Source organism: Pristiophorus japonicus, unplaced genomic scaffold, assembly GCF_044704955.1.
Source record: "Pristiophorus japonicus isolate sPriJap1 unplaced genomic scaffold, sPriJap1.hap1 HAP1_SCAFFOLD_356, whole genome shotgun sequence".
In the NCBI taxonomy this organism is placed as follows: Eukaryota; Metazoa; Chordata; class Chondrichthyes; family Pristiophoridae; genus Pristiophorus; species Pristiophorus japonicus.
Genome location: NW_027253391.1, coordinates 277,690 through 293,653, shown reverse-complemented (window position 1 = coordinate 293,653; position 15,964 = coordinate 277,690). Strand labels below are relative to the sequence as shown.

Below are 15,964 nucleotides of genomic sequence, written 5' to 3'. Positions count from 1 at the left end.
ACAGCACGGGGTTAAATACAGAGTAAAGCTCCCTCTACACCGTCCCATCAAACAGTCCCAGGGCAGGTACAGCACGGGGTTAGATACAGAGTAAAGCCCCCTCTGCATTGTCTCCATTAAACACTCCCAGGGCAGGTACAGAGGGTGAGATACAGAGTAAAGCTCCCTCTACATTGTTCCATCAAACACTCCCAGGGCAGGTACAGCACGGGGTTAGATACAGAGTAAAGCTCCCTCTACACTCTCCCATCAAACACTCCCAGGGCAGGTACAGGGGGTTAGATACAGAGTTAACCTCCCTCTACACTGTCCCATGAAACACTCCCAGGGCAGGTACAGGGGGTTAGATACAGGGTAGAGCTCCCTCTACACTGTCCCCATTAAAGGCTCCAAGGGCAGGTACAGCACGGGGTTAGATACAGAGTAAAGCTCACTCGACACTGTCCCATCAAACACTCCCAGGGCAGGTACAGGGGGTTAGATACAGAGTAAAGCTCCCTCTACATTGTTTCATCAAACACTCCCAGGGCAGGTACAAGGGGTTAGATACAGAGTAAAGCTCCCTCTACACTGTCCCCATCAAACACTCCCAGGGCAGGTACAGCACGGGGTTAGATACAGAGTAAAGCTCCCTCTACACTGTCCCCATCAAACACTCCCAGGGCAGGTACAGCACGGTGTTAGATACAGATTAAAGCTCCCTCTACACTGTCCCATCAAACACTCCCAGGGCAGGTACAGGGGGTTAGATACAGATTAAAGCTCCCTCTACACTGTCCCATCAAACACGCCCAGGGCAGGTACAGGGGGTTCGATACAGAGTAAAGCTCCCTCTACGCTGTCCCATCAAACACTCACAGGACAAGTACAGCAAGGGGTTAGATACTGAGTAAAGCTCCCTCTACACTGTCCCATCAAACACTCCCAGGGCAGGTACAGCACGGTGTTAGATACAGAGTCAAGCTCCCTCTACACTGTCCTATCCAACACACCTAGGGCAGGTACAGGGGGTTAGATACAGAGTAAAGCTCCCTCTACAGTGTCCCATCAAACACACCCGCGGCAGGCACAAGATGTTAGATACAGAGTAAAGCTCCCTCTACACTGTCCCATCAAACACTCCCAGGCCAGGTACAGCACGGGGTTAGATACAGAGTAAAGATCCCTCTACACTGTCACCATCAAAAACTCCCAGGGCAGGTATAGGGGGTTAGATATAGAGTAAAGCTCCCTCTACACTGTCCCATCAAACACTCCCAGGGCAGGTACAGCACGGGGTTAGATACAGAGTAAAGCTCCCTCTGCACTGTCCCATCAAACACTCCCAGGGCAGTTACAGCACGGGGTTAGATACAGAGTAATGCTCCCTCTACACTCTCCCATCAAACACTCCCAAGGCAGGTACAGGGGGTTAGATACAGAGTAAAGCTCCCTCGACACTGTCCCATCAAACACTCCCAGGGCACGGACAGCACAGGGTTAGATACAGAGTAAAACTCCCTCTACACTGTCCCATCAAACACTCCCAGGCCAGGTACAGCACGGGGTTAGATACAGAGTAAAGCTCCCTCTACACTGTCACCATCAAAAACTCCCAGGGCAGGTATAGGGGGTTAGATATAGAGTAAAGCTCCCTCTACACTGTCCCATCAAACACTCCCAGGGCAGGTACAGCACGGGGTTAGATACCGAGTAAAGCTCCCTCTGCACTGTCCCATCAAACACTCCCAGGGCAGTTACAGCACGGGGTTAGATACAGAGTAATGCTCCCTCTACACTCTCCCATCAAACACTCCCAGGGCAGGTACAGGGGGTTAGATACAGAGTAAAGCTCCCTCGACACTGTCCCATCAAACACTCCCAGGGCAAGGACAGCACAGGGTTAGATACAGAGTAAAACTCCCTCTACACTGTCCCGTCAAACACTCCCAGGGCAGGTGCAGCACGGGGTTAGATACAGAGTAAAGCTCCCTCTACACTGTCACCATCAAAAACTCCCAGGGCAGGTATAGGGGGTTAGATATAGAGTAAAGCTCCCTCTACACTGTCCCATCAAACACTCCCAGGGCAGGTACAGCATGGGGTTAGATACAGAGTAAAGCTACCTCTACACTGTCCCATCAAACACTCCCAGGGCAGGTATCGGGTGTTAGATACAGAGTAAAGCTCCCTCTACACTGTCCCATCAAACACTCCCAGGGCAGGTACAGGGGGTTAGATACAGAGTAAAGCTCCCTATACACTGTCCCATCAAACACTCCCAGGGCAGGTACAGGGGGTTAGATACAGAGTAAAGCTCCCTCTACACTGTCCCATCAAACACACCCAGGGCAGGTATAGGGTGTTCGATACAGAGTAAAGCTCCCTCTGCACTGTCCCATCAAACACTCCCAGAGCAGGTACAGCACGGGGTTAGATACAGAGTAATGCTCCCTCTACACTCTCCCATCAAACACTCCCAGGGCAGTATCTCTCTCTGGGATAAAATGTCGTCAGGTTAATCAGTGCAGTTGCCCGTAACCCAGCCCATATAAGTTGCCGTGAGTCAGGAATGAAATAGTTTGATGCCGATTAATATGGTGTCTTGTGGAGGGGCTGTGGGAGTTCCACCCTCTCCGCGAGCGCATTCTGCACTCAGTCCCTCAAACACCCTCCCGATCCCAGCTCTGATCCAGGAACTCACTCCCTGCCCTGCCCTGCCCATGTCAGTGTCTGCTCCGTCAGTGTCATTGTGGGGTGCTCACTGCAGTCTCCTCCCCTCCCCCTGCCCCTCCCCCTCTCCCTCTCACCTCCCCCTGCCCCTCCCCTTCCCCCTCCCCTGCCCCTCCCCCTCTCCCTCTCACCTCCCCCTCCCCCTGCCCCTCCCCCTCTCACTCTCACCTCCCCCTGCCCCTCCCCCTCTCACCCCCCTCTCCCTGCTCCTCTCACCCCCCTCCCCCTCCCTCTGCTCCTCTCACCCCCCCTGCCCCTCCCCCTCTCACTCTCACCCCCCTCTCACCTCCCCCTCCCCCTTCCCCTCTCACTCCCCCTCTCACCCCCCCTCTCCCTGCCCCTGCCCCTCCCCCTCTCACACCCCTCCCCCTCTCCTCTCCCCTCCACCCTCCCCCTCTACCTTCCCCCCTCCCCCTCTGCAGGTTCACAACTCGCTGAATGAACAAGTTTCTCCTCATCTCGGTCCTAAATGGCTTACCCCTTATCCTTCGACTGTGTCTCCTGGTTCTGGACTTCCCCAACATCGGGAACATTCTTCCTGCATCGAACCAGTCCCGTCCCGTCAGAATTTTATGTGTTTCTATCAGATCCCCTCTCATCCTTCTAAACTCCAGTGACTAAAGGCCCAGTCGATACAGCCTCTGCTCCTTGTCAGTCCAGCCATTCGTTGTGAATGATCTCGGAGAAGGATAGACGGACAACAGCTGACATCCCTTCCCTGTCTCCCCGCCTCCCCTCCCCCCAGGAAGATCTGCCTGTGCTGTAAGTGCCCCCGGGAGGAACACGCCATCCAGGCCCTGCCCACTGAGATGGAGAAGATGGTCTACAAGATGGTCAGTGCGTTCCAGCGACATTCAATCTCCGATGACGACTCCGGCTGTGCCTCGGAGGAATATGCCTGGGTCCCGCCCGGTCTCAAACCCGATCAGGTCAGTCGGCCCAGGGAGATAGGCTCATTATTATCATCGACATACACACGACACAAGCTGGGAGTGTGTGATGGGACAGTGTCGAGGGAGCTTTACTCTGTATCTAACTCCCTGTACCTGTCCTGGGAGTGTTTGATGGGACAGTGTCGAGGGAGCTTTACTCTGTATCTAACCCCCTGTACCTGCCCTGGGAGTGTTTGATGGGACAGTGTCGAGGGAGCTTTACTCTGTATCTAACCCGTGCTGTACCTGCCCTGGGAGTGTTTGATGGGACAGTGTAGAGAGAGCTTTACTCTGTATCAAACCCCCTGTACCTGCCCTGGGAGTGTTTGATGGGACAGTGTCGAGGGAGCTTTACTCTGTATCTAACCCCCTGTACCTGCCCTGGGAGTGTTTGATGGGACAGTGTAGAGGGAGCTTTAGTCTGTATCTAACCCCCTGTACCTGCCCTGGGAGTGTTTGATAGGACAGTGTAGAGGGAGCTTTACTCTGTATCTAACCCCCTGTACCTGCCCTGGGAGTGTTTGATGGGACAGTGTAGAGGGAGATTTACTCTGTATCTAACCCCCTGTACCTGCCCTGGGAGTGTTTGATGGGACAGTGTAGAGCGAGCTTTACTCTGTATCTAACCCCCTGTACCTGCCCTGGGAGTGTTTGATGGGACAGTATAGAGGGAGCATTACTCTGTATCTAACCCCGTGCTGTACCTGCCCTGGGAGTGTTTGATGGGACAGTGTAGAGAGATCTTTACTCTGTATCTAACCCCCTGTACCTGCCACGGGAGTGTTTTATGGGACAGTGTAGAGGCAGCTTTCCTCTGTATCTAAACCCTGTACCTGCGCTGGGAGTGTTTGATGGGACAGTCTAGAGGGAGCTTTACTCTGTATCTAACCCCGTGCTGTACCTGCGCTGGGAGTGTTTGATGGGACAGTGTCGAGGGAGCTTTACTCTGTATCTCACCCCCTGTACCTGCCCTGGGAGTGTTTGATGGGACAGTGTAGAGGGAGCTTTACTCTGTATCTAACCCCGTGTACCTGCCCTGGGAGTGTTTGATGGGACAGTGTCGAGGGAGCTTTACTCTGTATCTCACCCCCTGTACCTGCCCTGGGAGTGTTTGATGGGACAGTGTAGAGGGAGCTTTACTCTGTATCTAACCCCCTGTACCTGCCCAGCGAAGGTTTGACGGGACAGTGTAGAGGGAGCTTTACTCTGTATCTAATCCCGTGCTGCATCTGCCCTGGGAGTGTTTGATGGAAAAGTGTAGAGGGAGCTTTACTCTGTATCTAACCCCCTTTTACTGCACTGGGATTGTTTGATGGGACAGTGTAGAGGAAGCTTTACTCTGTATCTAACCCCGTGCTGTACCTGTCCTGGGAGTGTTTGATGGGACAGTGTAGAGGGAGCTTTACTCTGTATCTAACCCCGTGTCCCTGCCCTGGGAGTGTTTGATGGGGACAGTGTAGAGGGAGCTTTACTCTGTATCTAACCCCCTGTACCTGCCCTGGGAGTGTTTGATGGGACAGTGTAGAGGGAGCTTTACTCTGAATCTAACCCCATGCACCTGCCCTGGGAGTGTTTGATGGGACAGTGTAGAGGGAGCTTTACTCTGTATCTAACCCCATGCTGTACCTGCCCTGGGAGTGTGTGATGGGACAGTGTAGAGGGAGCTTTACTCTGAATCTAACCCCCTGTATCTGTCCTGGGAGTGTTTGATGGGACAGTGTAGAGGGAGCTTTACTCTGTATCTAACCCCCTGTACCTGCCCTGGGAGTGTTTGATGGGACAGTGTTGAGGGAGCTTTACTCTGTATCTAACCCCCTGTACCTACCCTGGGAGTGTTTGATGGGACAGTGTTGAGGGAGCTTTACTCTGTATCTAACCCCCTGTACCTACCCTGGGAGTGTTTGATGGGACAGTGTAGAGGGAGCTTTACTCTGTATCTAACCGCCTGTACCTGCCCTGGGAGTGTTTGATGGGGACGGTATATCTATGAAGTGTGTGGGGGAGGGGTCGCCCATTCCACTTTGCTGATTCCTGTGGCTTGTAGCCAGGAACATTGATGCTGCCAGTGAAATGGAGAGCTGTTATTAAGGCCAGCGGGCCATTTGTGTTACTGGGAACGCTGTTTGGGATGACAAACCGACAATTAAGGGCTTTGCGGTTACTGGAAATGGAGGAGGTACGAGGCCCCAAAAACTAGGCCCAAAAACCAGGCCTTGCCTTGCGTCGCTCCCCGCCTATGTGTAACATTCCAGCTTTATCCTCCTGTGGCGCCGTGCCAGGCCACGGTTGGCTGTGGGCCAAGAGCAACGCTCCAACAACCAGTCTTCCTGCTCACTGAGGCCTGAAGGCCCATCTCCATGGTGACGGCCTACATAGAGGCCGGCCGCCCTGAGGCGACTGGCGGTGTGTGGTGAGGGGAAGGGAGGGCCCACTGCCATTTCACGCCTAGTTACCCCACCGTCCCTGTGATTCATATCCCAAACGCTGAGCGCAGCACAATTCAACTCGAAATCCACCCAACAAAGTTTAAACAGGCCGTGCGTGAGAATTATTAATCTCCTCCGCAATAAATGTCTGAATTTTAACCATACGCTGACTGCTGTCTATCAGTCCCTCTCCCTCAGGGAGATATCTGTACACTGACTGGTGTCTCTCAGTCCCCTGTCCCCCAGGGAGATATCTGTACACTGACTGGTGTCTCTCAGTCCCTCTCTCCCTCAGGGAGATATCTGTACACTGACTGGTGTCTCTCAGTCCCCTCCCTCAGGGAGATATCTGTACGCTGACTGCTGTCTATCAGTCCCTCTCCCTCAGGGAGATATCTGTACACTGACTGGTGTCTCTCAGTCCCCTGTCCCCCAGAGAGATATCTGTACACTGACTGGTGTCTCTCAGTCCCCTCTCCCTCAGGGAGATATCTGTACACTGACTGATGTCTCTCAGTCCCTCTCCCTCAGGGAGATATCTGTACACTGACTGGTGTCTCTCAGTCCCCTCTCCCTCAGGGAGATATCTGTACACTGACTGGTGTCTCTCAGTCCCCTCTCCCTCAGGGAGATATCTGTACACTGACTGATGTCTCTCAGTCCCTCTCCCTCAGGGAGATATCTGTACACTGACTGGTGTCTCTCAGTCCCCTCTCCCTCAGGGAGATATCTGTACACTGACTGGTGTCTCTCAGTCCCCTCTCCCTCAGGGAGATATCTGTACACTGACTGGTGTCTCTCAGTCCCCTCCCTCAGGGAGATATCTGTACGCTGACTGCTGTCTATCAGTCCCTCTCCCTCAGGGAGATATCTGTACACTGACTGGTGTCTCTCAGTCCCCTGTCCCCCAGAGAGATATCTGTACACTGACTGGTGTCTCTCAGTCCCCTCTCCCTCAGGGAGATATCTGTACACTGACTGATGTCTCTCAGCCCCTCTCCCTCAGGGAGATATCTGTACACTGACTGGTGTCTCAGTCCCTCTCCCTCAGGGAGATATCTGTACACTGACTGATGTCTCTCAGCCCCTCTCCCTCAGGGAGATATCTGTACACTGACTGGTGTCTCTCAGTCCCTCTCCCTCAGGGAGATATCTGTACACTGACTGGTGTCTCTCAGTCCCCTCTCCCTCAGGGAGATATCTGTACACTGACTGGTGTCTCTCAGTCCCCTCTCCCTCAGGGAGATATCTGTACACTGACTGGTGTCTCCCAGTCCCCTCTCCCTCAGGGAGATATCTGTACACTGACTGGTGTCTCTCAGTCACTCTCCCTCAGGGAGATATCTGTACACTGACTGGTGTCTCTCAGTCCCCTCTCCCTCAGGGAGATATCTGTACACTGACTGGTGTCTCTCAGTCCCCTGTCCCCCAGGGAGATATCTGTACACTGACTGGTGTCTCTCAGTCCCTCTCCCTCAGGGAGATATCTGTACACTGACTGGTGTCTCTCAGTCCCCTCTCCCTCAGGGAGATATCTGCACACTGACTGGTGTCTCTCAGTCCCCTCTCCCTCAGGGAGATATCTGTACACTGATTGGTGTCTCTCAGTCCCCTCTCCCTCAGGGAGATATCTGTACACTGACTGGTGTCTCTCAGTCACTCTCCCTCAGGGAGATATCTGTACACTGACTGGTGTCTCTCAGTCCCCTCTCCCTCAGGGAGATATCTGTACACTGACTGGTGTCTCTCAGTCCCTCTCCCTCAGGGAGATATCTGTACACTGACTGGTGTCTCTCAGTCCCTCTCCCTCAGGGAGATATCTGTACACTGACTGGTGTCTCTCAGTCCCTCTCCCTCAGGGAGATATCTGTACACTGACTGGTCTCTCAGTCCCTCTCCCTCAGGCAGATATCTGTACACTGACTGGTGTCTCTCAGTCCCTCTCCCTCAGGGAGATATCTGTACACTGACTGGTGTCTCTCAGTCCCTCTCCCTCAGGGAGATATCTGTACACTGACTAGTATCTCTCAGTCCCTCTCCCTCAGGGAGATATCTGTACACTGACTGGTGTCTCTCAGTCCCCTCTCCCTCAGGGAGATATCTGTACACTGACTGGTGTGTCTCAGTCCCTCTCCCTCGGGGAGATATCTGTACACTGACTGGTGTCTCTCAGTCCCCTCTCTCCCTCAGGGAGATATCTGTACACTGACTGGTGTCTCTCAGTCCCCTCTCCCTCAGGGAGATATCTGTACACTGACTGGTGTGTCTCAGTCCCTCTCCCTCGGGGAGATATCTGTACACTGACTGGTGTCTCTCAGTCCCCTTTCCCTCGGGGAGATATCTGTACACTGACTGGTGCCTCTCAGTCCCCTCTCTCCCTCGGGCAGATGCCCTTGAAGTTTTGGGGGGCCGGTGTAGGATGGGACAATACGGGATGCATTTGAAGTAACTGTTTGTTGCTGGACCTGTACTAATCTCCTGAACTGAGCTGAGATACTGGAGTTATGTTGTGCTTACCGCTCTGAAGGGTTCTGGAATCAGATGGTGAGGAATGTTGAGCACGAGGGCGGGAACTATTGACACAACCTGCTCCCTCTGAGTCCATCATTGGTGCTCATTCCCTTAAAGGGACAGCGTCCCTTAAAGGGTCCTAGCCCAATGGCATCAAATAAAGTTGTGTTTTGTGAATGTTCCTCCACTGGAATTACATGGAAGCCACATTTCATCATCGGAGGAGGCCATTCAGCCCCCCTCGTGTCTGCTCCAGCAGCCAATCAGATCACTACCGAGCTGCAACCTGAACTCCATATCCTTCGACAATTGATAGCATCACGGAATGGTCAGTGCACAGGAGGATCCCATTGGGCCCCTCCAGCCCGTGCCGGCTCTCTGCACGATCACCTCGGCCAGTCCCACTCCCCCGCCCTCTCCCCGTGGCCCGGCTAACCATCCTCCTTCAGGAACTGATCCAACTCCCTTTGGAAAGCCGCGATTGAGTCTGCCCCCATCGCCCTCTCAGGCCGCGTGTCCCTGACCCTAACCCCTCGCTGCGGACAAACCTTTCCCCCGTGTGGCCTTTCTGCGGATCGCCTTAAATCCGTGTCCTCTGGTTCTCCACCTTCCACCAATGGGAACAGTGTCTCTCGACCTACTCAACCCCCTCGTGATTGAGAACACCTCGATCAAATCTCCGATCTATCGATCCCAGTTTTGAAAGCCCCAATTGACCCCCGACCTCGACAGTGTTTGGGGGGAGAGAGTTCCCGATTCCCAGGGCCCTGTGTGTGAAGAAGTGCTCCCTGACATCACCCTGAACGGCCAGGCCCTAATTTTAAGGAGACGCCCCCTTGTTCCGGACTGCCCCCACCCGAGGGAACAGTTTCTCCCGATCTCCCTGATCGCATCCTGTAATCGCCTCAAACCCCCCGATCAGATCATCCCGTAATCTTCTACACTCGAGGGACACGAGCCCAGTCTGTGTGGCCTGTCCTCGGGGTTTAACCCTTTGATTCGCTACTGGACCCAGCTGCTCCATGCCGGACTTTATACTCCACACAAGCCTACGCACCAACAATAACAGCAATATATTGCGTTTATATAGCACCTGTCGCGCAGTGAAATGTCCCAGGGCACTTCACAGGAGTATTATGGGATAAATAATCTGACCCCGAGCCACACGAAGAGATATTAGGGACAGGTGACCAAAAGCTGGGTCACAGAGCTGGGTTTTAAGGAGCGTCTTAAAGGAGGAGAGAGAGGCGGAGAGGTTTAGGGAGGGAGTTCCAGAGCTTGGGGCCCAGGCAACAGAAGGCACGGCCACCGATGGTGGAGCGATTATAATCAGGGATGGTCAGGGGGGCAGAATTAGAGGAGTGCAGAGATCTCGGGGGGGTTGGGGCTGGAGGGGGTTACAGAGATAGGGAGGGGTGCAGGGGCTGGAGGGGGGTTACAGAGATAGGGAGGGGTGTGGGGGCTGGAGGGGGTACAGAGCTAGGGAGAGGTGTAGTGGCTGGAGGGGTTTACAGAGATAGGGAGGGGTGTGGGGGCTGGAGGAGGTTACAGAGATAGGGAGGGGTGTAGGGACTGGAGGATGTTACAGAGATAGGGAGGGGTGTAGAGGCTGGAGGAGGTTACAGAGATAGGGAGGGGTGAAGGGGCTGGAGGAGGTTATAGAGATAGGGAGGGCTGTAGGGACTGGAGGAGGTTACAGAGATAGGGAGGGATGAGAATTTTGAAAGCGGGAGCCAATGTTAGTCAGTGAACACAGGGGGTGATGGGTGAGCGGGACTCGGTGCGAGTTAGGACACGGGGCAGTGAGCACAGGGGGTGATGGGTGAGCGGGACTCGGTGTGAGTTAAGACACGGGGTCAGTGAGCACAGGGGGTGATGGGTGAGCGGGACTGGGTGTGAGTTAGGACACGGGGTCAGTGAGCACAGGGGGTGATGGGTGAGTGGGACTGGGTGCGAGTTAGGACACGGGGCAGTGAGCACAGGGGGTGATGGGTGGGCGGGACTCGGTGCGAGTTAGGACACGGGGAGGCCGAGATTTGGATCACCTCGAGTTTACATACGAAGGATGACGGACAGGTGAAGAACACCTGGCTGTCCCCTCCAGCCTCCGACCATCTCGGCGATGGAAACTCGTCCAGGCGTCACTGGCCTTGAATTCCTGGCAGTACTTACCTCTGTAAGAGTTAATCTCCGCCGCAGACAGAATCCAATCCAGCTTTCGTTTGAAGGAATTCAGCGAATGTGTAACCACCACATGGACTGGCAGCTTGCTCCAGAGGCCTGCTGTTGTCTGGGAACAGGGCCACATCCTGACCTCTAACCGCGATCGAGCCCTGTACTTTGTAAACCTTTTAAATCTAGTGTCCCTTTTTTAATCAATGGGTCTACAACCATTTCAGTTGTGACCATCGATCGAGTGGCTCCTTACTAACAGGGGGCACTAAAACCAACAAATAAACCAATTAACTTTTAGCCAGAAATATTAATCAAATGAAGACTTGGTTGCCGGGGGGCGATGACACACTCCAGTCCCTCCTGCGCCCACCTCTCGCGGAAGGCCGCGAGCGTACCGGTGGACACCGCGTGCTCCGTCTCCAGGGACACCCTGGCCCGGATGTAACCGCGGAAGAGAGGCAGGCAGTCGGGCTGAACGACCCCTCGACCGCCCGCTGCCTGGGCCCGCTGATGGGCCCCCTTGGCCAGGCCCAGGAGCATCCTACGAGGAGGCCTTCGCACCTGCCCGCTCCCCTCCGCACAGTCTAGCCCCATACAACTTAAATTTGTGACCCCTGGTCCTTCTAGGCGGTAGAGGTCGCGGGTTTGGGAGGTGTTGCCGAAGAAGCCTTGGCGAGTTGCCGCGGTGCATCTTGTGGACGGTGCACACTGCAGCCAGGGGGCGCCGGTGGTGGAGGGAGTGAGTGTTGGAGGTGGTGGAGGGAGTGAGTGTTGGAGGTGGTGGAGGGAGTGAGTGTTGGAGGTGGTGGGGAGCGTGGCCCATCGAGCGGCCTGCTTTGTCCTGGATGGTGTCGAGCTTCTCGAGTGTTGTTGGAGCTGCAACTCATCCAGGCAAGTGGGGAGTGTTCCCTCACACTCCTGACTTGTGGCTTGTCGATGGTGGAGAGGCTTTGGGGGAGGCGGGAGGTGAGACACTGGTCGCAGAATACCCAGCCTCTGACCCGCTCTTGTGGTCACAGTATTTATGTGGCTGGTCCAGTTATGTTTCTGGTCAATGGTGACCCCCAGGATTGTGTGGAGCGATGAGACAGGAGAGTCCGAGTTTTCCGAATTGGCTGATCGGTTGTTGACCATTTCTTGTGTCCTAGGTTTATCAATACTTCAGCTGCCTTCCAGAGGATAAAGTTCCATACGTGAACAGTCCAGGCGAGAGGTACCGTATCAAACAACTGCTGCACCAACTCCCTGCACACGACAGTGAGGCAAGTGACCAGAGCGCTGCAGTAAATATCCCGGGGTTCGGGGGGTTATATATAGAATAACAGAAACCCGGGACTGAGTTACAGGTTAGAGTATAATCGAGGGGTTCGGGGGGTTTATATATAGAATAACGGATACCCCGGGAGTGAGTTACAGGCTGGAATCTAATCGAGGGGTTCGGGGGGTTTATATATAGAATAACGGATACCCCGGGAGTGAGTTACAGGCTGGATTATAATCGAGGGGTTCGGGGGGTTTATATATAGAATAACGGATACCCCGGGAGTGAGTTACAGGCTGGAATCTAATCGAGGGGTTCGGGGGTTTATATATAGAATAACAGATACCCGGGAGTGAGTTACAGGCTGGAATCTAATCGAGGGGTTCGGGGGGTTTATATATAGAATAACAGATACCCCGGGAGTGAGTTACAGGCTGGAATCTAATCGAGGGGTTCGGGGGTTTATATATAGAATAACAGATACCCGGGAGTGAGTTACAGGCTGGAATCTAATCGAGGGGTTCGGGGGGTTTATATATAGAATAACAGATACCCCGGGAGTGAGTTACAGGCTGGAATCTAATCGAGGGGTTCGGGGGTTTATATATAGAATAACGGATACCCCGGGAGTGAGTTACAGGCTGGAATCTAATCGAGGGGTTCGGGGGGTTTATATATAGAATAACAGATACCCGGGAGTGAGTTACAGGCTGGGATCTGATGGGATTAACCCCCCAAGTGCCGTGTGTCCCCACAGCCCCAGTACTGCAATGCCCTGGATGATGAGGAGAAGAAGGAGCTGAGGTTGTTTAGTCAGCAGCGTAAGCGGGAGAACCTGGGCCGTGCGATGGTCCGTCCGTTCCCCGTCACCATAACTGGTGCCATCTGTCAGCAGGTAACTTTCTCCAACTGTTCCCCCACGCTCCCAATCTCTCCCCTCTGACCTTCCACCCTCCAACCGTCTGCCCTCTGACCTTCCACCCTCCGACCTTCCACCCTCCAACCGTCCGCCCTCTGACCTTCCACCCTCCAACCGTCCGCCCTCTGACCTTCCACCCTCCAACCTTCCACCCTTCAACCTTCCACCCTCCAACCGTCCGCCCTCTGACCTTCCACCCTCCGACCTTCCACCCTCCGACCTTCCGCCCTCTGACCTTCCACCCTCCAACCGTCCGCCCTCTGACCTTCCACCCTCCAACCTTCCACCCTCCAACCTTCCACCCTCTGACCTTCCACCCTCCAACCGTCCGCCCTCTGACCTTCCACCCTCCAACCTTCCACCCTCCAACCTTCCACCCTCCAACCTTCCACCCTCTGACCTTCCACCCTCCGACCGTCCGCCCGCTGACCTTCCAAGCCTCCGACCTTCCACCCTCCGACCTTCCACCCTCTGACCTTCCAAACCTCTGACCGTCCGCCCTCTGACCTTCCAAACCTCCGACCGTCCGCCCTCTGACCTTCCAAGCCTCCAACCTTCCACCCTCCGACCTTCCACCCTCTGACCTTCCACCCTCCAACCGTCCGCCCTCTGACCTTCCACCCTCCGACCTTCCACCCTCCGACCTTCCACCCTCCGACCGTCCGCCCTCTGACCTTCCACCCTCCAACCTTCCACCCTCCGACCTTCCACCCTCTGACCTTCCACCCTCCAACCGTCCGCCCTCTGATCTTCCACCCTCCAACCTTCCACCCTCCGATCTTCCACCCTCTGACCTTCCACCCTCCGACCGTCCGCCCTCTGACCTTCCAAGCCTCCGACCTTCCACCCTCCGACCTTCCACCCTCTGACCGTCCGCCCTCTGACCTTCCAAACCTCTGACCGTCCGTCCTCTGACCTTCCAAGCCTCCGACCATGCACCCTCTGACCTTCCAACCCTCTGACCTTCCAACCCTCTGACCGTCCGCCCTCTGACCTTCCGCCCTCTGACCTTCCGCCCTCTGACCTTCCACCCTCTGACCTTCCAACCCTCTGACCGTCCGCCCTCTGACCGTCCGACCTCTGACCATCCGCCCTCCGACCTTCCAACTCTCTGACCTTCCACCCTCTGACCTTCCAACCGTCTGACCTTCCGCCCTCTGACCTTCTGCCCTCTGATCTTCCGCCTCGCTCGGACAAGACCCACTGACCTCTCTCCATCTTGTCTTCCCCCGCCCCCCAACCCCACAGTGTGGCCGGCAGATCCACGGTGGAGACATTGCCGTCTTCGCCAGCCGGGCGGGTCACGGCGTCTGCTGGCACCCCGAGTGCTTCTGCTGCGCTGTGTGCAGCGAGCTGCTCCTCGACCTCATCTACTTCTACCAGGACGCGAAGGTCTACTGCGGGAGGCATCACGCCGAGCGGCTCAAGCCGCGGTGCCAGGCCTGCGACGAGGTGAGTACAGCGAGGCGGTGCCCCCCATGGTCCAATAGCCTGCCCCATATTCCCAGTGCTGCCTGACGGGCGAAGGATGAAACCTAGTCTGGCACAGCTTCGGGGAGAGGGGGGCGGTGTGGGGTGTCTGGGGACCAGGACTGACATCGGTGGGGGGGGAGGGGGGGTGATATTCCCCGGGGCTTACCTCTCACCCCCACCCCCGCCCAACCTGACCCCACCCCGACCCCCGACCCTTCCACCCACCCACGACCCCCGCACCCAAACCCCCTCAACCCGCCCATCCCCACTCTCAAGCCATCCCACCCCCGCTCCCAACCCCCCGACCCCCGACCTCTGACCCCACCCCGCCTCTGTCCAGGATAGCAGCCCAAGGCGCAAAATACTGGAACTCCCAGGGACTCGATTGTCCAACACCATCATCGGCCAACCATGACCAAACTCCCAGGGCCGGACAAATCTTCTGATGGCCGACCATGACCAAACTCCCAGGGCCGGACAAATCTTCTGATGGCCGACCATGACCAAAGTCCCAGGGCCGGACAAATCTTCTGATGGCCGACCATGACCAAACTCCCAGGGCCGGACAAATCTTCTGATGGCCAACCATGACCAAACTCCCAGGGCCGGACAAATCTTCTGATGGCCGACCATGACCAAACTCCCAGGGCCGGACAAATCTTCTGATGGCCGACCATGACCAAACTCCCAGGGCCGGACAAATCTTCTGATGGCCGACCATGACCAAACTCCCAGGGCCGGACAAATCTTCTGATGGCCGACCATGACCAAACTCCCAGAGCTGGACAAATCTTCTGATGGCCGACCATGACCAAACTCCCAGAGCTGGACAAATCTTCTGATGGCCGACCATGACCAACCCCTACAAGCAATCTACCAGCAATACAACTACGACCTCTGACCTAAAGATGGTGGTTGCAATGGGCTGGCTTTCTATATTCCGTGTGACCATCTCACTCCCCTCCTCCTGCAGATAATCTTCGCCGATGCGTGCACGGAGGCCGAGGGCAGGCACTGGCACATGAAGCATTTCTGCTGCTTTGAGTGCGAGGCTGCGTTGGCAGGGCAACGGTACGTCATGAAGGAGAGTCGGCCATATTGCTTCGCCTGCTTCGAGGCCTTGTACGCAGAGTACTGTGATACCTGTGGGGAACACATCGGTAAGTGTGCCCAACAGGGCTCGGGAATCTCTGGCCCATCGCTTAGGCACCCCCAACCTCCCACAGGGCATGGGGTTAGATACAGAGTAAAGCTCCCTCTACATTGTCCCATCAAACACTCCCAGGGCAGGTACAGGGGGTTAGATACAGAGTAAAGCTTCCTCTACACTGTCCCATCAAACACTCACAGGGCAGGTACAGGGGGTTAGATACAGAGTAAAGCTCCCTCTACATTGTCCCATCAAACATTCCCAGGGCAGGTACAGTGGGTTAGATACAGAGTAAAGCTTCCTCTACACTGTCCCATCAAACACTCACAGGGCAGGTACAGGGGGTTAGATACAGAGTAAAGCTCCCTCTACATTGTCCCATCAAACACTCCCAGGGCAGGTACA

At 55.3% G+C, this 15,964-nt stretch overlaps 1 protein-coding gene across 1 annotated transcript in view; it reads left to right on the top strand.

The window, feature by feature from the left end:
- LOC139250237 (prickle planar cell polarity protein 3-like) overlaps positions 1-15,964 on the top strand; it is a 116,760-nt gene that overhangs the window by 100,105 nt on the left and 691 nt on the right. Inside the window, exons 7-11 of the mRNA XM_070872732.1 lie at positions 3,458-3,641; positions 11,905-12,018; positions 12,775-12,912; positions 14,185-14,388; positions 15,383-15,573. Coding sequence (XP_070728833.1) covers positions 3,458-3,641; positions 11,905-12,018; positions 12,775-12,912; positions 14,185-14,388; positions 15,383-15,573 — 831 coding nt within the window. The remainder of the gene's footprint in view (positions 1-3,457; positions 3,642-11,904; positions 12,019-12,774; positions 12,913-14,184; positions 14,389-15,382; positions 15,574-15,964) is intronic.